Source organism: Anabas testudineus, chromosome 11 (assembly GCF_900324465.2).
Source record: "Anabas testudineus chromosome 11, fAnaTes1.2, whole genome shotgun sequence".
NCBI classification, from domain to species: Eukaryota; Metazoa; Chordata; class Actinopteri; order Anabantiformes; family Anabantidae; genus Anabas; species Anabas testudineus.
Genome location: NC_046620.1, coordinates 2,029,884 through 2,052,001, shown reverse-complemented (window position 1 = coordinate 2,052,001; position 22,118 = coordinate 2,029,884). Strand labels below are relative to the sequence as shown.

The window sequence follows — 22,118 nt, the reverse complement described above, 5'->3', positions numbered from 1 at the left end:
ACAACAACAGTATCTCTGTCATTCTTTACAATACATTTACTCTCATGCTGCTGCTCTAACTTTCTGTGTGCGGTCAGACTGAAGACAAAACTCATTGAACTCCGCTGCCTCACAGTCTGGTCTTATCAGTGTAAGGCTGCAAGGTCGCTAACATTTTACCACTGAACTCAAATGAACTGTAAGGGAGTGAATTTAATAAGCGGAGGTCTGGAGTTGGTCCCAGTCAGCCTCTGAGCCTTTTATCAGTTAACTGTGATGCAGAAGACTCTAATAAACTAAGAGAGGCTGAGGGTTCACTTGGCAGCGTACCTGTCAGCGTGTTTCCTCCTTTATACGGCAGGTTCTTCACAGCATCTATCACAGCTTCTTTGGTGGTGTGAGCGTTAAGATGCCACTCGATCCTGGGGTCTCCGCTGTACTGAGCCAAGCCTGCACACACACAGGTAAAGGTGTGAATGTTCTATTACACCATACATCTTCCTGTGGATCATTTCCTACACATTTCAAATCCAGCCTGGCTCTCGTTCACAGTTTAGTTCAAAATGTTCTCAGTTGAAATGTTAATGGACATTGAAGTGTAAAATGAACCACGGGACAAACAGAAACTAAAGCCTGCTCACCAATCCTGGTCTTATCAAACTCCACCGTGAAGGCCCTGACCAGGTTTTCCAGGAACGTCCTGACCAGCCTGAAGTTGATGCGGCCAATACTCCAGGAGCCGTCCACCAGAATCACAATGTCGGCTATGGCTGGAGTCTTACACATGAAGCCCCCCTCTTCAGCTAAAGAAGGACGGAAACAGAGCAAATGACAAAAAACAAGTTTCCTGCTGTTTGTTGTCTGCAGGAAGAACTCGGCATTAAAATGAAAATCCAAAACGTAAACAGCAGCGGTAGAAGTCGGACCATTTGATGTGCAGCTTCTGTCCTGAAGTATTACAAAGTGTTTCATTAATTCTAATTCAGTTCAACACAGTATAATTAAACCCTGGAGGAAGGAGGCGCTCAGTTTTAGTAGATGAAAAACAAAGGCCCACTCTGTTGTTTGTCTCAAAACAGTTTACTGGGTGATAAAACAGACGGGACCCTAATGAGGCAACAGCAGTTCATTTACAAGAAGCCAGTCCAGTACACAGTCAGCCAAAGGCTGAGCAAACTTGAAAACAACCCGTTTCTATCGGCCAATTATGTTTTACACAAACGAACAGTTTGTGGTAGAGTCACTTTGAAAAGTACAGTTGTGGTTGTTAGTTAAGAACAATGGTACAAATCAAGGTACGTATGCTATGAAGCTGTGATTCACACTTACCACTCCAGGACTACGATTTCATTCTCTTGAATTAAATGTCCATCATCTGTGATTCACAGGTGCAACTAAAGCTCTTTTTTTACATCAGTCACATCCAAACTGAAACATTTCTGTGTCACAAAGTTGATTCAACACATTTTCAAAACAGAAAATAGTGTTTTCCTCACTTAATTCCCTCCTCACTTTGTTAAACTGTTAAATAAATTGACATGTTTTAAACATAATTGCTGAAAATACCACAAAAATCTCAGTGACAAATGTTTGCATTTTAAAGAGACTGACTTATTTTTTAGACCCATATTTAATTGATAGATTTGTTCTAGCAGTGTGCAGCACTTACTGAAATGCAGCTTTCCAAGTGGAGCCTGAGGTAATAATTTACTATGCTTAGTCTCCATTTAGAAATTATTAGAAACTACTTATGAGTTTCACATGTGGCCCAGTTTCTGACATGCAAATAAGGTCCCCAGCCACAACCCAACCAGGAAGTTCGTTTTAAAGACAGGCTCTTCATAATTCGGGCACCAGGTCTCACCCTCCCCATTGACAATGTTCAAATAAGACTGATCTTAGATTGGTGTAATGGTGTTGCTCATACCTCTTTTAAACTCATAAGTTTACATGAACAGTGAATGTGTATGAATCATAATAATCAGATTGTCCCTGATGAGCAAGCCGAGGGCGACGGTGGCAAGAAAAAGGAAGAAACCTTGAGAGGAACCAGACTCAACAGGGAACCCATCCTCATATGGGTGATTACATACTGTGTGTTAGCAGGAAGTTCAGTATAACAGTTGATGTCTTTAAGTTAATATGGAGTCCAGTTAGTTATTGGAGGCTCAGGTAGACTAGTAGGAAATTCCAGTTCTGGACCATCGAGCGACTGTCGTAATGCAACAAATTAAAGTTGAACATTGAGTTCAACAATGGTGTTGAACAGCATGTGTTGTCAAAAATCCAAGACACGAGCTCATTGGTTGGTTTTATACTGCATGTACAGTGCTGGTTTTATCCGCCTCACAACACTGCTGCAGGAAGCCGTGTGTGCTACCTGCTGGCACCGAACAGCAAAAGCTTTCCAGCTAGTTGACAATAACATGGCAAAGAGCTTCACTGACGTTGGCTGAGCCTGTGGTCTCTTATCTCATTACCTTAGGCAGCAAATGTGATCTTAAACTGAGGATGAACCACAGCGTACAGAGAGGCTCTCAGGTGTGGAAGAAATGAAACATGGCAGCGCTACATGCCAGCAACCATCCCCTGAATAAATAACGCTTAAGAAAAGAGAAAAAAAACACACACAGCCATGAGGCGGAGGTGATTATAAAAACCAAACACTAGATTAAGCAAAAAGTCAACAACTGCTTTGCTCATGAGGAGAAACATCAGCCGCTGATTTGCATTTTCTCCAGTTTAACGCTGACACACACTTGGCCCCGTGCTGCCATGCTCTACTGTATCTGCAGCCGGTGGCACACACACGTATCTTCCAGATGTATAAGAGAATATTTCTTTCAGGTCGCAGCATGTTTTAACATCTCGGGAGGTGGAGGGCGTTGTATGTATCTGTATCTATGTGTGTGTGTGTGTGTGTGTGTGTGTGTGTGTGTGTGTGTGTGTGTGTGTGTGTGTGTGTGTGTGTGTGTGTGTGTGTGTGTGTGTGTGTGTGCTAGGAGGGGTGACAAGGGCATACTTTGGCAGTCATTTCATTCATCACTGACAGGAACTAAATAAGTGTATCACTCTTTACAAGTCTCTACAGTATCGGAATTTAAACCTGCTCCTTGGTCTGGCTGCCGCTAACCAATACGACGTCAGTGGACAGATGAAAGCTCTGACACAATTACTTCGATGCTCTGCCAAGAATGAGCTCAGCCTTGATTACTGGTTGGTTGCACGGCGAGTGGTATAGAAATTCAAACTTATTCTTAAGCCACCATTAGCCAAATGCTACAAAAGAGTGTTTCTCTGATCACTGCTGTGATATGTTTGGTTTTTTTCAACCCGTAATAGCGATCAGGTAAAATTTAAAGCAGTAAGTTAAACCTGATCCCATTAGTCTGAGTTTTGATTTACGGGAGAATATTAGCTACAGCAGCAGTTGACAGATTTATTTTGAAAAGGACAAAGCAGATATTGAAAACTCAATAAATCAAAGTCAAAATGTTAACTAGCAGAAAGCAGAGGTATGACACCTCTTGCTCGCTTCTTGTAGATCTAAATGTGAAGCACAGGTAACAAACAACCATAAACTGCTCAGTGTTAATATAACAAATAATGAAACATGGAAGAGAGAATGACTTGTTTACTGTGGTTAATTTACATTCACTGAATTTGAGGTTTTCAGCACAGTTTTGAAGTAAATGATTGTTCTTAAATATGAAGAATAACAATCTAAAAGACATTTCATTTACAATAAGTTACAATAACGATCAAACACTGAAAATGTTTGGTGCTGTTTAATTTTTGCATATTCACTACAAACCACATGAGCCTGCATTTACCAGCTACATTTGCAGGAGAGAACCAAAGCTGTTTTAAGTGCGTATACTAAAACTAATCTGCAGGCTGTCGATGAATGTCTATTTACAGTATGTTACTAAAGTCCTGTGCAACAACTTGAAAGTCCACAAAACAAATCCTGAATAATGAAACTTGCTGAACAAGGGTTTAAATGAATTTAAGCATGAGAAAGAAGGATCTCAGTCAATAAAGGAAGTGAAACTAAAGGGCAAAATAGTGCTTTAGAGGTGCTAAGTGAAAGACGACTTGCTTCTATTTAATAGCACGTCTGGGGAAAAATACTAGCACCTAGACAGATGGCAAACAATGGGAAAGGAAACAGGACAGAAAGGAAGAGAGAAGAGGAAGCAAAGCAGCCGTCACATAATCATAGTGAAGGGTGTAAGTACACAAGTATGTCTGCTGCGTATACTGTACTCATACGGTGCTTGATTTATTCCCCTTGGGGTTCGGTTTTTGTTTACTTTTTATTGCCTGTAGGTTTGTGATAGTGGTTCTTTTCCTTTAATATCATCGTTACATCAAGGTTCTGTTTAATTGCTTATTTTTATTACAATACAGTAAGTCTCTGTTTTCACTTAATAACTACACTCTTTAGATAAAGAGAAGCAAGTCGAAGATATAAATAAACAGGATAATGAAAGAGCATAAAAATAATGGTACAGCAGTGCTACAAAGGAAAGATGATAAAAGACAGGAAGAGGTGAGCAGCAGAGGTAGGCAGGGTCGGAAAACAAAGGCACCATTTGAAGAAATGAACCCCATAATGACACTGTCATTCTACAGGTCTTCTGAAACATATATTGTGCATTTTATTCCTGGTTTATTTGGAATAAATTGAAGAATACAAAAGAATACAGCAGTTAACATTAAATAAACAGTAGCTAAACTTACAGAGTGACCTACAAAGACTAAGACCTAGGACCAGCAGAAAATCCAAATCCAGGCCTCACAGATCCATACAACTGGATTTCTCTGAAGTGCATGAATAATGTTTAACAAAGTGCAACAGCTTTGAAGGGGATTTAAGGAAAGTGAGGAGGACTCAAACGAAAAGGTCACTGGAGGATGATGTAAGGGGACAAATCCACCATGGTACAGCTACGGTAAACAAAACCAGCAAAATGAAAAAGAACCCAGTGAAATTTTATGGTTCTACATCACGTTTCTGTTTGTACCATCAGGCAACTTCTTGTTTTTTCTAAGAATTTATTCAACAGTGTTTCAGAATTAGTCTCAGACTCACAGACAGGGAGCAGTAAAAAGAACTTACAGTACAGAACTAAAAGTACATCCATGAAACATAAGAAGCTGTACAAGTGAGGCTGAAGCAGTGTGCTTGGAAGTGTCATCATATAGTAAACTGTGTGTGAACGTTGTGTAGGACTGTGTTGGAAGCATTATGTTTACAAGGAGTAAAGAGAGAAGACTAGAGGAAAATGTAGGAGAGAAAATGTTGTTTAAGAAGAAACACAATCAATGCTGGTTACATACTGTAATCCCAGCTCTATGAGTGCAGGTGTAGTAGTAGCACTGGGAGCTAATCTGTGTTTCCTTGATACAGTCCAATGTCTGTAGAAGTACTTGGGTTTGGAGGTCTCTGTGTTTTAAATGTCATGAGTGTGTATGATTCTAACATACTTTATTAGGACACCTCGACATTTAGCCATGAGCAAACAGGAAAGAAGAGATAGAAAGCTTTGTGCAGAATTGTGTTGAGCTGTACTGTCCAAAGTGAGGATTTTACCAAACAACATCCTTCTAAAACACCTGATTCCTTGTGAGGAAACCAGAAAACACTTTGTCTCACACTGGGAACCTCTCTTAGTTCTGGCAGATGTATTTTTGTGTCTCTGTGATAAGAAAGTTCCCTGATATGATGTGAAATGTCCTGATGTGAACCTGCACAGATCGATGTGCAAAGGTGAGACACATGAGGACAGAGGAGTGAGGATCCTCAGTCATGACTACCTGAAGCAACACACCACTCCATCTGTCTACAACCTTTTACTAAATTGGTACAAGTTGCCTCCAGGATGAGGTGAAGTTTTAAACTAAGAAGGATGATGTGTGGAGAGAGGAGGGTAGAGAACAACAAGAACAAGAAAGAGAGGCGAAGGGAAGCTTACAAAAGTGTGGGGGGTTGACAGATTCTTAGCTAGATGGCTATTAGTGGCCCCTCAGGTGAAATATTTCTCCACAGGTCAAAAAGTCACCGTAGAGGAGGTCTGAGGCACATCGCGAGACAGCAAGGGTCAAGACTATCAAAGAGAGGACATGACCCAGGTCTGCTGAGTGTAAACAATATTGTAATGAGTCCTTTCCGTTTCATGACATTCTCATACATATTAATGTCTACAAGCAGGACCCACAGGTGGATCAAGGCTGTGCACAGCCAGGATACTGGTCCCCATATGCAAGGGGCAAGTAGTAAGTCTGTCACGGTTTGGGGTTAAACACAAGTCAAAGGTTCTGAGTCTTCATGTTTCTGTCCTCACTGACTGCACTCTTGACTTTCTTGTTGTTGAGTTTCTCCTTGCTCCAAAAGAACTGTGGTTATTATGAATCATATGACTTTTGATGTATGTGGTCACATTAAATCTCTACGTGTAGCCGTAAATCACTGCAGGCCCATATTGGACAGAGTTATGTATGACACCATTTCTGTGTCATAAGAAAATTAAATTAAATGAATAGGAAAGCAAATATTACATCACCTCATATGTCTGATCGTGTAGTGGAATGAAGCTAATGATTGTTTGATTAAGGGGATTTGTTATGCTAGATGTCAAATTATTCACTTTTTACAATATGTTCCACTTTCACTTTAGCAAAAGTCGACCTACCAAACGTTTTTACTTCACTCTGAAGTAAGATGATAAAGACATGCATAGACAGAACATCTCCTTCAGTCAAAAGTCAGGACGGTGCTAAGTTAACAGTTTGAGGCGACAAGGGAGGAGCTGCAACTGTGGGGTCAATACCTGCTGTGTCAAAGCTGAACGATCACACCTTAGGCCTCCATGTGATAGATTTATCTTTGCTGAGCTGATTTACATGGCAGGTGGTCAGAAGGTCACCTGCCTCTGATTCCACATCTGCCTCGAAACGTCAGAAATAAATTTCATTTCCATCTTGTGCAGATTCCACATGGTCATGAACAGGTACAGTATTCAATCTAACCTATAGTTATTTACCTTTAAATCTTACAGTAACTCTTGTAGCCACACAATAGAAAGGTTTATTAAAATGAAAATGACATCATTAATGACATTAATGTCATTAATATAATATTAAAGATTATTTTACTTCATGTTCCTTGAATGACAAATGCATTCTATAATATCTGTAACTGACTCAATGCTGTACAAATGTCTTTTAGCTACATGCAGTTTACAAATGAAATGATTGCATTAAATGTTCTAGTTAATCATCTTTCATCTGTACACTGTATATGTATTTTATTATTATATTATTTTTGAATGAGGCATAACATTTCAAAAATATTTAGTGTTATGGTGAGGGGAAGATCTATCTGCCTCTTTTGTCACATTAAGGTTTAAATTACTTCAGGTTTTTGCTTTGCAACAAGAGAGTATCAAAGATGTTTTAAATAGCATGCCCAAGACAAAAAAGAACACAATGTGAATCCAGTGACTCTTTGATGGCAAATCCAGGGCTTTCTACACTTAGACATAATGAGAAAGAGGACAACCAGCACCTCAAGCTAATAACAGCAAGCACCTAATTTCTCTTCGAAAGATAAAAGAGGAGCAAGCTGGTTAAGATGCAGCTGCAGATTCATCTGAGCCCAGGATGACATTTCTAATCTCACATGTCTCTTGCCATCCCAAAAACATGACATCTCTAAAGCAGAGTCAAACCGCAGTGGCAAATTCTCCTGGGTGTTCACTTTAACCTGTGTTTAGAATAAGGTGGCCTCCGATATTTGTCAGGGTAAAAATAAATCATATGACACAGACTTCAGGCAATGTGCAATGGCAATGTCAGCACCCTCATTAGTATGAGTAAGGCGCAGATTGCAGGATTTAACAAAGACAAGACAACAACCTACAAATATTCCCAATATGTATATTCAGTCTATAGGAGAGGTTTAGAAAGATTTAAAACACATTTCTGTATTTTGAGGAAAAGGTAAGTTAGCAGCACACATATATTCTCTCTAATTAACTGCAAGGAACTGAGCTCCAAATGGCACCAATGAAGCTTCTCAGGGAACAGAGCAGTGCTGGGTATTCTACATGGCTCCCAGGTGGGAAAGTGCCTCATAATATAAATGTGAAGCAGGACGGTGCCGTAAAGAGCAAACACAGCACAAAGAGCATCCCAGAGAAAATGAAGGTTACAAATAAATAATAAATCAACTTTCATTTGCACAGTTTGCAGAAACAAAATGTTGCAATGCTACAAATCTAATACTAGTTCCTTCACCATGGGGGCAGATCTCTGTTGTTGTTAAGACAGGAAATCTAAAGGAAGTCTGCAGCTGTTCCAACTCAAAACAGGAATTATCCAGCCGCGGTTACAAGCCTACTCAAGATTTAATGCACCTCATCACTGTCAAAATAAATCTGAACAAGGACAAGAGAATCCATGAATCATAGCTCATTTCAGCGTTGTGAGAAACAAATGGCTCTAAAGTGCAGAAGACGACATCGGGCTCTGTAATGGAGGTCTTTTGATAGTCTGCATCAGACATTCTCTAGACTCTTGAAAGTACACTACCACATTACTTTAAAATCTAATTCATGGTGAGATTATGGCCAAAATACTGCTCGAGATTTGTCATGATCATGCTGTAAAGGTTTCTTAAATGTTAGAGTAATATCTCCAAGGGATTCTTAAAGTTTGAACTTTCTGCACTCCTGCTCTGCTACAATGGCATCTTTATAGCTACTCCCACATTTACTGATGCTATTACCGCTATAAGTCTCAGCCTGAGGACTGGGAATGAAAAAGTTAGCTTTCAGGTTTGCGATTGCTCAATTTGACACAGCAGTAAATGTAAATGTCTAAAAAGCAAGAAAGCCTGAATTGGTCGAGTCAGCAAGAGTCCACTGTTTAGGGTAACTACAGTCCCATTTAATGCAATTTGATGCAAGAAACCATTTTCACCCCTACACATCCAACAACTGTAGCTCAACAATATATAACTATTCAGTAAAATGTTTTTACCACTGTTAAAACTTTTCAATAAAGCCCATTACTGCTGCTGGAGAGCACAGAGCTGAGTAGTTCCCTTGGCTAGACCTCTTACATACTTATCTTCCAGATTTAGTTTGAAAGCAGAATTTATTAGTTTTTGAGGTTTGTTTTCAGCAGCTTTGTTCATATCTGAGATTAGATGTTCTTCTACTACTACTTTCTAATACTGGTAGTGAAATTGAATGTTTTGCAGCAAATTAGAAATCTGGTATCAAAACAAAGACAAATCTGTTCTCAGCACAGTTTGTCTATCGATATTAATAACTGATACCATCTACAGCCTGCAACATCAGTTATGTTGGGAGGCAATGGATTTTTTGAATGAGTGAATGGATACGTGTAAAAGGGAAAGAGATTTGCAAAGAGGTGGACGGAGGGTGTAAAACATGCAGATTAGAGATTCCAGAGTCCAGGGATTAGTCAAGAAAAGCCTAAACTTTGGTTAGGGTTAGAGAAAGATCTATGTTTTTGTTTCTGTTAAAGCAAAAAAAAAAAAAAGGAACAAGACAGAAGAAAGGATGGAAGGAAAGAGGAAGGAAGGAAGGAAGGATGGGAGAAAGGAAGGAGGAAGGAAGTAAGAAAAAACAAATGGAAGAAAAGAAAAGTGAAAGCATGAAGGAAAGATAACAGCAACAGGAAGAGATAAAAACCAAGTGGAAGACAAAAGTGAAAGAGAAAGTGATAATGAGAGGAACAAAAGAGACATGAGGCGGAAACGGAGAAAGAGAAAGTAAAGATCCACAGAAACGATGTTGTGGTTCAGAATGTTGTGTTTGCTTTGTAAATTTTAGTCCTTATCACTTTCTCGCAGCCGCCACCGTGCACGACTCTACACAGGAGGAAGAAAAGAACTCCTTTTAAAGAAGCGTGTCGCACCTACAGAAAGTTTAAAGACTGACCCCCTGATACACTGGTGTAAAGTAAATTGTTGAAGCTCTTTAAGTGGATCATCTGGATATATCCAACCTCCTCTGTGTACTTGTTTCTGAAACAGAACATCTCAATCATTCAGGCTGTAAAACTGCTCGACTGCTTTTTGTGAAGCAGTCACTTTGACAGCTGCAGCCACACCAGCTAATTTTGGACACTGACAATGAGGCGCAGGTTCTACAGTGACAACACACATGTCACAGTGCGACGCTGCGAGTCCATGTTGACATTATCTTCACAGGGACGTCATCACCTCCAGGGGCTCGTTTCACAGTTTTCTATACAGACGTGTGAGGAGCTCGAGTGTGAGTGTGAGAGAGTGTGTGTGTGTGTGTGTGTGTGTGTGTGTGTGTGTGTGTGTGTGTGTGTGTGTGTGTGTGAGAGACAGACAGTGAATGAGAGGAGAGAAAAAAAACTGACGTTCTTCACTGTGAACACTCACGAGACAGAAAAGAGAACAAAAACCACAGGAAACCCGCAGCTCTGCTCAGACACACACTCAGCAGCAGCAGATAGAGGAAAAGTCAGAAGTACAGAAACACAGTGGCACTAGTGTGTGTGTGTGTGTGTGTGTGTGTGTGTGTGTGTGTCTGTGTTCATATATGTGTGTCAGCGAGCGTGAGACAGAGAGAGAGAGACAGGCAGACAGAAAGCATGAGGACTACAGTGTTCAGTCACTGCAGCTTTCTCTGCTGGTTTTAACCACACAGCTCCGGAACCGGAAACAAACGGTTTACGTGAGTAGTTGTTCAAACTCAAGTAGCAGCATCGCGTCTCCTTCTGGTGTTGCCTACGTTATGATGTTATAAAAAAATATATATATACAGAAATTAGGTTGCTCAAATAAAAATAAAAAACAAACGTTTAAAAGCTATGAAACACGTAGTTGTCATGGTTTTCATATAACGTCGATGCCGGTCGGACGTGGGAGCTTTTCAGACTGGCGCTGCACGAGAGAAGTTAGTAACCACAGAGTCATTTACTAGTTATCAGAAGTAGTTATTAACGGTCTGTGGTGAGCGAGCGCGGTGTGAAAACAGTAAGAAAAGAGGAGCCGCTCTGTTCACAGCTTGTGTATCTGCAGTAGCTCTGTTTTCTCTTTTTGAGTGACACATAGAGAATATTGCCTCTTGCTGGTGTAGGGAGGTCTTTCTTAGCTCCTACATGAAGTGGTTGCTCTCAAACACTCAAACACTAGTTTGTTGATGTCAGCTTGGTGTTTTTATCTAATCAGATCACTGTACTCATTTCCTCTGTGAACATCCCTCTACTTAGACGTATGTTTACTCAATGTAAGCTAGCATGATATTTTACTAAGGCTACAGGAAGCTGAAGAAAGTCTTATTGATCAGATCATCATTATAATTGAATGAGTTGTGTCTTTAGGGTTTACCAGTAAAAAAAAAAACAAGTAAATAACAGATCTGCAGCGTCATTACAGGCCCAGAGACTGGAAATAAGATGTCAGGTTAGTCCAATAACTGAAAATAGAAAGAACAGCAGAACACAAGGGCAAGAATGAAAGAATAAAAGAGGAAGAGGCAAACAAAAAACAAACAAACAAACAAAAAAACACAAAACAGAAGAAAGGGAAAGAAGGAAAAGACAGTGATACTGTGAGAGGTGGATCAAGAAAGTTGGACAGACAAAGAGAGAACAGGAAAACATTAAATAAGAATGAGCCGGAGGAAGGAAGGAAATAAAAGGGAAAGCATGAAGGAAATCAGAGATAACAGGAAGAGATAAAAACCAAGTGGAAGACAAAAGTGATCATGAGAGGAACAAAAGAGACATGAGGCGGAAACGGAGAAAGAGAAAGTAAAGAACAAGCCGACATCGTGACGGAGCTGAAACCAGGAGTGAACAACACACCGACCAGATATTTACAGCAAGGAAACAAAGACAGAAACAAACTGAGTAGAATGAGAAATTAAACACAGACATGGACAAATGAAGGAAGGAAGAAGAAGAATGTGAAGGGGAAACATGTTTTGTGGGATAATGCAGGAAATTTATAGGCTGAATGGAGCAAAGAGAAAATGACACAGGATCCAAGATAAAGTCCATTATTACATTATTATTATGACATTATACAATTATTCAAGACATGTGATAACCACAAGCTTTCTTTACTATTCAGAAACTAACCTTAGGTGTTTTGCTTGCCAGTGCTTGAAACTGTGCATGTGTGCTTTAAATACACTGAATCCATTCAATCAAGACCTGTCTTAAGGCATCACAAAACAAATAACAGCCAACAGTAACCATCTAATCCATCTCATCTGTAACTAAAGCTCATTTTTAATGTCACACAACTGGCACAGACCTCACAACACACGAATGTGCTGTTCCTGTCCAAGCACGTTTTCTTTCTGACAACACAGAAAATAGGTCACACACGACCTATTTTCTGTGTTGTTACATGCACATTTACCTGGTGGTCTTTCTGACAACCGGGATGATACCAATATAGACTTCACATGTAGCTCACACCCTCACTCAGCCACTAGGAGTCTGTTTTACAGCAGCTCTCCTGCACACACAGCAGCTCTATGGGTTTAAGCTACCACAACACTGAGTATCCACATGCAGCTGGTCTCATACTCTGCACCGTTCCCTGGTCTCCACCATCTGTCTCTTTGCTTCCCTTCATTTCTCTTGGCTTTAAATGAGGTTGTCACAGTGTCAAACAGAAGGTGATGGAGCTTCAGCTGCACTGAACCCCCCCTGTCATGACTGCATTACTGGACACCCTCTCTCTGCTTGTCTTGCTTTCCAGTCTCACTAAATCATGAACTCTTTTGCTCTCTGGCCTCACCAGTACCCTGCACAGAGAATGTATTGGCCCATTATTCATCCTTATTTGTGCAACAGAAAAGCAAATTGACATCATGAGGAGTTGCCGTTGGTCATACTGAAGTGTCAGCGCTCTTGATCTGTGGCTTGTTGAAAGGTTTATCAAAACCAAATTCTAATTCCTACTCTCCTACAACATCTTCCCATTCATCCAGTCCTTCTCTCTCTCCACTCCACATTTGTGGACTTTATCTCTGCTTTTAATGTATTTGTGCGATGACACCACCTTAATCAGCCTCATCTTTAATGGCAGGGCCAAAAATGGGACATAACCATCGTCAGCAGCTTAAATAGTATCATACTAGTGTCACAAGCTCTGCTGGTGCAGTTCTACACTGGAATGATTCAATCAGTCATCTCCTCCACCCTCCATCACTGTATGGTTTGGCTCTGCAAATCTCCAAACACAGGCTGCAGCGTGTCGTGTGAAGTGCCGGGAGAATTTCACTCCTCCTCCTCCTCACAGGCATTTATGCCTCCAGGGTCAAGAAAAGATTAGGTAAGATCATCTCCGACCCTTCTCACCTCTGCAAACTCCTCCTCCAAGAGAACCAAGGCCACCCGCCACCTCTACAACAAACAGATTCTGAAGTCTGATACTGATAAAGAGTCACATACAAAGTGTTGTCTGATTACATTTACAGTAGGATCTTTATAGCTTCTGTTATACTCCAATCAGGCTGTTGATATAAAGTCTTCATAAATACACCAAAAAAATCAATCCTGTCTATCATCTAATAACATTACAAACAGCAATACCTGCAAAACTTTATGCATTTTCAGTAATAATATTCATCCTCTGCCTACACAATTGTGTATTTAACAGAAAATCACAATATGAATAAATGGCTGAATAAGCAGTAAACCGGATCATTCTGTCACCTCCCACCATGTGCACAGCCCCGTGTTGTGTATGCACACACACAAAGCAATGAAAAGCGAATCCACATCAGCATCTCCAAGTATTGACATATGCAGCAGTGCAAATCCACATCTTGACTGTCCTTGTACAGCTGCACGTTGCCACAGATGACATCCTGTTCATGCTGACAGATTTAGCCAAGCCTGACTTTCCTGCCAGTCCCTTCCAACTGTCTCACTACAGCAACAGAGAAATGAATTGTCAAAGGTAAAAAACTGAAAAAAAATGAAGATGAATCATCAGAAAACTTGCAAACTTGATATTTCTTCATTCTCATAATATATAAGAGGAGAATGCTCCAACTGCAAAGATGCTACACGCTTCTAGGAAGGTTATTTTGACAAAAACTTTGCCAAGTTTTTAACCTTTAATGTGTGGATTACATGGACATTTGAGGTGATTTATTATTTATCTGCACAACCCAGTCAGGGAAACATCCATTTATTGAAGCAACACCTTCCAAGGCTTGTTAATAAAAGCATGTATTGATCATTTAATACTGCACTGATTGGAAAATGCTGCTGATTTTCTTGTTATCATTTGATACTGCATCTCTGATCCGTGGCTCTCGACTCATTCAAAAGAATAAGCATCGCTTCCTAAGTCGGGAATCAAATAACCGAAAGAGTGCACAGCTGCAGAGAGGAGTGTCTGAAGTGACACATGTATTATGATACTGCAGTCTAACGCGGTAGGGCCCAATGTCAATCCATGTAACTCAGGCAGACTATGTTTTAGTCTCCAAATGCAGAAAAAGCCGTCATATGTCCCCATTTTTAAGCAAATTCAGACCAAGCAGCTAGTGTGAAAGCACCCTGATTATAAACACAGGAATGTAAAGCTGAACAAAGAGCAGAAAACGACCGCTCAGCAAAGTACCGCTGGATAAATACTGGTTACTAAAGTACACAATTCATTCCCCAGATACTTGTGGTGAAGCCAAATTAAATGAGTGGCCAAATTTTATGGCAAGCTCAATTTTGTCCTTTTCTCTCAAACAAACACACACAAACATTCTTGATGAGTGGATCAGGAGGTTCAAGCAGCAAATTCATTATTCGTACCCGTCTCTCCCTGCATTCCCTAACCCCTTACCCAAACGTTACCCACAACATCTAAAATGCCGACGCTGCACAGAGAAATTAGAGAAGACAACACATTTCCAGCTAAAGAGAATATTGTGAAGATACAATTAGTTAAGTTTGGATTCATTCCTATGAGTTATGAGTTACTTTACTGCCTACAGTATGTAGTACTTAGAAAATGATGCTGTGATACCAGTTGGTACAACAGTGCAATAAAACATCAACAACAAAACCAATCATGTTAAACAGACATGTTTAACACACATTTCTTGGTTTGTCAAATGTCATTTTCCTTTCTTAACAAGTAGTAAGTTAACTCAGGTGGAATAAGTTTCAGGTTTTCTGATCCAAACCTATGAAAATAGGACCCAGATTCTCCCATCAAAGCTTATTCATCAACACAACTGCAAACAATACTACTGTATTTCCACAGGTACATTAGCTCTGCATAGTAATAGATGTAGTAGATGTTTTGATTGGTGCTGTTGTGCAGAAAGTCTGTGCCATTTGACTTTCATAGTGCAGTGAGATGAACTGAATGTCTAGTGGATGAATTTGTGGCCTCAGGGAAGAACATTTGAAATTGATATTTTGATTTTAAAATGAAAGCAGTTTTAGTGAAGTGTACAAACTGTGTGTAGGTATTTCACCTTAGGCTAACCTTACATTTCTACCCTTGTAAGAAGATTTGCTTCATCTAGCACAGCTTCAGGGATTTAAGAACTAAGACAACAAGACAGTGATTTAACTCAGACCAACAGTCTAAAAACAAATACTAACTGTGTGTGTTGGTTCAGTTTGATCACTGAACCGTGCTCCTGATACGCTGGATCATGATATGAGGGTAACTACATAAAGACAAGTTAGTATATTTACTTATCTGTAATGTTAAACAGCAAACCAACACCTGCTGCCATCAGCTTAGTAATACTGTGTTTGTTGCCATTTGTGACATTTCATGACCAATTCATGCTAAAAAACAGGAAATTGCAAACATTGTACCTTTGTGTGTGAAGTAGCTGCTGTTTGTTTCATGATAGAATAAAAATTGGATGGCATCTTGGTTAAGAGTGAGCAGGAAAGTGCTCTAAAAATAGAGCTGTTATTGCCTGTGACATGCGTGATTTTTTGGACAGTCAGGTGAAGTGCTTTTCACTGAAATCCTCATCCTGCTATTTTAGTTTGACTTTAGCAACAGCGTTAGGGTGCTTTTATTATATTAAAGCAGTTAGATGCTTATGTGATCTTCAAAATAAAAGTCTCAAAGATTATCTCACTATCACAAAATATGCACAGTACGTACTGAAATCTCACTTCAGTCAGTGCCAAGACATGGCAGGTCGTATCCCCTGGCTACTTGTAGATACTTGCATGTTTAAAATAAATGCACACAGGAAACTAGATGAATATTAATATGTGCTTTTATCATCTGCCTTGAGAATTTTTAGTGACCAGTGCTTTTTGTAGACCTTTGCAGTGTCACACTGCTAAAAGTCTGTTGGTGCCACACCATAAACCAGGTAAAATTAAATCTGCTTCAAAGTCAAATCAAGTATTTAGAATCAGACAGGACCCGATCTAAGTTTCCTTTTCTGCTGCTTTCGGAGTGTGGTGTGTTATCAAAATGATTAAGCTGCATCATCCCATTACAAAGGAAGGGGTAGACTGGTGACAGCTACAGTAAAAGCTGTGTCAGTGAGGCTGAGTTTAGTCCTCAGTTACAGTTAGTTACACAGCTTTAACTTCACTGTTGGCTCAAAGTGTCTTTCACTTAAGAAATAGAAACAGCACTGGATAAGTTGCTGCTTTGTTAGTTCAATTCCATCTACTGTAAACAGTCCAAATTAGAGGAGACAGCACAAACCACTAATGTTTAATAAATGAAAGTTTCACTAGGTCCAAAGAAGGAAATGAAGGAGGAGGTTGTTAGAGCGGACAGACAGGTGTATGTGCTGACCAGCTGGGACATTTGTGGATGCCACCTGGGTGCTCCGCGAGCAAAGCGAGACATTAGGTGAGTTATAGTGCTCTCATGTCAGATTACACCCCACATCCATCACACACCGGAGGAGAGACAGCAAGAGAAGCAGACTGTCAAATGGTTTTGTCAGGGCAGCAAGACGACAGGGAGGTGCAGACAAAACTGAAACTGAGATAAGTGTAAACAGCAAATCCCACGTTCAACAGCAAAGATACCAAAGATACTGGATTATGTCCAATTACAGCTGCACGTTTACATGAAGGGTCAAGCTACAAACGTTTCAGAGCCCCATATCCATATCTTTAGGGTTTAGCATTTGATATTCTAAACTTTCAGCTTGTAAGACATAAACCGTACAGCCTGGCAGCCGTGTCAGCATGTTACTTGTTCCCTGTAAGAATCCAGGTGACCTGCAGAGACAGGGGAGAAGAAAATCAGATGTTCACAACAACACAGCAGACAAACAAGCAGCCAGATCGACTGCCATGCAGACAGGCAGGCAGCTGTTAAAGGTCTGATCAGCAGCGAGGCAACAGCCCAAGAACAGGCCTGTGAGGCTATAGCTGTGGTATTCAGCAAGTGTGGGCAAGGAGCGGACTGACAGCTATGAGCACGGAAAGGCAGGCGAAGAGAGAGAGAGGTGAAGCTGCAGGAGAAGGAAGAGGTGAAGGAAAAGTGTAGAAATGATGCTGAGGCTGACAGCGAAAAACAAAAAGGGATAAAGGAGCATATATAAAAAGTATTATAACCCAAGTACGGTTAAAAGGAGATATATATAATATAACATACATTCTGTATTTGGTCGTATGTGTGATAAAGAAAACCAGTGGCAAAAAATCCAAAGATTAATGAGAAAAAGTAAAAAAACTGTTCAGACCGAGGAGAGCAGAAGAAGATGTGATGAAAAAAAACAGAGCTGGAGGGGATGATGATGATGGGGGGTGTACTGAGGAGTGTGTGGGGGGTGGGGGGTACAATAAGACAAGTAAAGACGTGGTGATGGGGGAAGAGTCATATAAGAGAAGCAAAGCAGTTTATCACTGACTGGATCTCCTCTCCTTCCATCTGTCCCTTTAGCCTGCAGCCTGTTCGAGCAGTTTGAGGGTGTCTGTCTCTCACACTCACAAAAGTGCAAATCTGATTTAGCATGAATGAATAAATGTATGTGCAGGAATCGAGTATGAATGATTCTACTCATGTCTGTGTAGATCTGCCGTCATCCAGGTCACGGTTACCATAAAGGTTCTAGTTGTGGTTAATGTCATCTAACTAACCAATGAGGAGTTTTTAAGAGGTAAACATCTTTTTATGTGTATTTAAATAACCCGGTTATGTGGGTAATGTGGGAATGAGCATGCTCTGAGTAAACTGATTCACAGATTTACTGACGTAGCTCTGCATGTGTGTTACAGCAGTTTGACAGACAGACAGCGTTGAAACTGTTCACAATGCAACTGTCTGTCAATTTTTAGATAAATACACATCTGAAAGTAACTTATTTCGACCTCTACTGCCACTCTGTATTAGCTTCAGTTTGAGTCGGACTGATCTCTTCTTTCATTCAGCCGCTCCACTCTACTACTTACACCGTCTGCAGCTTTTTATCCTGCACATGCAAACATGTAAAAAGATTAGAAACCTGGTCATCAGAGAAATCAGCGTTCTCCAAGACGCTTCTCTACCTGGGTAAACCCGGGTTCTCCAATTACAAAACATACTTCCAGTCCAAGTTCAGTTGCCACAGTTGCCAATAAGTTTGGGATTTCACTCATGCAAACTCACCTAGAAGATTATTTACATGACTGATAGAGACATGCACACACTATCTGCCTATCTATCCATCCGTCTGCCCGTAAAATGTTAGGAAACCTTAAACAGGGCCCTGCTGCACTCCTCCGACGCTCAGTTATGATCTGTCTTACAGTCAGAAGATAAAATGTATTTAGCAGTCAGCAGATAAAGATGTTCGTGAAACTGAAACCTACAAATATCTGAGAACACACAGCACCTATTCACATCAACACAGGCTCTTTATAGTCCTGACACTGAGAAAGGAGAACATGTTGAGTGACGGATTAAATACAGAGAGCACAACAATAGATGAAGAAGTTTAAATAGTTACATCGCTAAGCAACCTCTAAAAGTCCGACTCTGACTGTGTGGTTAGAAAAACCTGCTGATTTATACTTTGATTTGTAAAAGATGGAAAGATGTAATAATAATTAATTCTGCAGCTCAGCTCCTCTTTCTATCATGTAGCTTGGTAAATTCCTACTTTACCTGTAGAGAAGGTGGTTAGCATGGTGAACTGGGCCTTTGATGATTTCATGCACATAATTAGTTGTTAGTTTTTGGGTAGAGATCATTCAGCTCCCTCTATTCAGCTGCTTCGCTATTATGCTGCCAAATAAGAAAAAATCATTTCAAGACACTTTACATAGAAAGAAAATCCTAGTAATCCAATAATCTCATCCACCCACACCAACCTCCTCCAAAAGGGAACTTTGTCTTTTTTCACCAATTGTCTGTTTGCTTTCTGCAGCCGCTCGATGTTACCATGCCACCAGACATCAGCGATAATAAAGCTACAGAGCTACTGATAGGCACTGTAAAAAACAAAAACCGAGGTCTGAACCGCACCGTACCGCGGATTTAGAGAACCGTTACAACTCTACCACTGAATACTACCAGTCAATACATTAGTGTCCTGTTGGGTTAAACTGACTCTACTACTCAGACTAACTTTCTGTCTTTGCCTCTCTCACTCCTTTCTTTACTCTCTTGAACATTTTCTGATATTCTGGCCAAATGGTGACACTTCCTGCCAGAGCCAAGGCAAGAGCCATGTGACACCACGCACCATGTGCCCTTTGACAAACATCACCAACTGTTGCTGTGTTGGTCCCAGTCAGAGCTCGCGCTCTCTCTTCCACTAATGGTCTGTCTCCTCCAGCGACAGCTTCTGCTGCTGAACCTCTTATATATATATATATATATATACACATATACACACACATATATAAACCTGCTAAACTGGAGGAGTCTGTAATAATAATATTTATCTGTAGTAAATCTTTAACAATCTTATATTTAATTCTAATAATTGTGATGTAACTAACTTTTACATGTTCGAAGCACCATCTGTGTAAAACGCACACTATGTTTGGCTCATGTTGGTGGTAAATCTCTGTAAAAGCTATTGGACTGACAAAGTAACAGATACAGAGAGAAGAAACGGAAGAAGACTGGAGCCTGAGCAGCAATCTTGCGAAACCCAAGCAGCAGTAATGAGTCAGAAAAATAACTTTTATGGAAGCCTTGGCTGTAATTATCTCAGCGTTTTGGATTGAAGCCTTTTGGACTCGTTGCTAACCTCTCTCTGCTTTGACTTGTCTTTTGCAGCGAGTGCAAACACAGCCAGTAAAGTCTATCAACCATTTGTTGATCTGAGAGAAATAACATTTGCAAAGCCATATTTCGGAGCATCTTCAGTATGAGTAAAGTGTCCATGTGCTGAAGCAGCTGTCCTGTGTTCTGTTGGTTTATCATAATTCAAATAGTCCCGTAAATGTCTGTACTTTTGTACAAGTACAAATAGATGTTAAAGACATTTTTATTAATCAAATTTGTTTAAGAGTCATTTAATTTAACTTCTTGAACTTAATGTCGCCGTGTCCTGAAAATTATGTTCCTTATTATGTTCCAGACGCAAATTTGTTTTTGCAGGGAAGGTAACTTCAGCATAATGAGGATGTATTGCTATGTTACATAAATGGCAAGTTGCAAACACACTTGAAAGAAACTCTTTCAGTTTTCTGCATGAATTGCTTGTGAAATGTTTGGCATGTGTGATTTGTTGGTACCTGGTCAGAGCTACAGAGGAATCTCACAGAGTTTAGATATTCATCAGTCCAAAGTTAGATCAAATCTGGTACTCAGGCTACTCTCCATGGAAGAGGGCACCCTGCCAAGATGACTCCAAAAACACAACGCGAGTGTCTACTAGGGTGACAAAGAACTGTAGAGTAACAGCTACAGACTTGAAGGATTCATTGGAGCTGGTTAATGTCTCTGCTCATGAATCAACCATACGCGAAACAAAGAACAGTCCCGGTATCCAAGGCAGGACAGCACCAGCCCTGTAGCACGCATGGACGTGAAAATAGTAGCACTTACTTATTCTTACTGAACAAATCAGAAGAACTTTTCCAGACAACAAATTTCTTTTGTGTCAAAATGTCCAGTCTAGAAGTACAGCATCAAGATTGACTACAACATTATTTAACTAGTTTAATGACTATGATTGGTTCTGATTAACCTTTAACTAACCCACTATCTTTCTCTAACCTTAAGTACCTTCTTACCTAAACTTAACCAGCAAAGAAAATTGAATTGAACCAGCAGAAGACTCGCTCATGTTATACATCCATCATCCAGCCTAAACACCTTTTTCTCCTCCATTAACAAAACAGGTTAATTCATTAAAAACATGTGATGATCAGAACATGATCTGTTCTATTCAGGTACAATGAAATGTGAATTAATGTACTGAACACACAAATTTCTTTTCTTAATGTTCCAATTCTACAAAAAACTGTGATCTAAATTGTAAAACCTGAATAACCCAAACATGTTCTAGTTAATTCCTAAAGATCAAAATTATTCTTATACCTGTGAGAACTAACAAAAAAGCTGTTTAATCATTGGCTGCTGCTCCTTAACTTTCAAATGAAAGAACTAAAGTTTCTACTTTGCAGATGTAAAATGAGAATTGCACAAAACTTCAGACAGAATTAAAATGACCCCATGAGATTAGAGATAACTTCACACAGTGATATTAAAGTAATGTCAGTTATTTCAGGGAGAAGCTGGTTTGTTGAGTTTTTTCCATCTGGAGGAAAAAGAAGAAGCAAAAATCACCGAATCTCCTCAGGTGAGGTCTAAAGCTACTGATCACAGAATAAAATCCCCATTTGAGGGATTCTGGCTGTAGCAGCTCTGCAGGCGATGAGGTAATGAAACAGAATGAGGTGCAGTGAGAAGAAAGCTTCAGATCTGTTGCACATGGGGTATTTTTTAGTATGTTTGTCATCGAAGAGAGAAAAATACGAGAAGAAAATTAAAAACACACTAACGACAAGATAAATAATGGGAGGTTGATTGAAATGCACTGATAAGAAGATTCAGATGTAGGTTTTGCTCTGTCAAGCATTTATCTCATTGTGACGATCGTCAGAGCAGAAGCTGTAATTTGGGTTTGACACAGATAACCGTCTGCCAGAAGTCC

At 40.0% G+C, this 22,118-nt stretch overlaps 1 protein-coding gene across 4 annotated transcripts in view; it reads right to left on the bottom strand.

Moving 5' to 3' along the window:
* The window catches only part of LOC113154130 (collagen alpha-1(XIV) chain-like), a 123,578-nt gene that overhangs the window by 83,384 nt on the left and 18,076 nt on the right, over positions 1-22,118 (bottom strand). For all 4 annotated transcript variants that reach the window (XM_026348140.1, XM_026348143.1, XM_026348141.1 and 1 more), the window contains 2 exons: positions 621-782; positions 310-429 (listed from right to left, as the gene is read on the bottom strand). In XM_026348140.1, the coding sequence (XP_026203925.1) occupies positions 310-429; positions 621-782 (282 nt within the window). The remainder of the gene's footprint in view (positions 1-309; positions 430-620; positions 783-22,118) is intronic.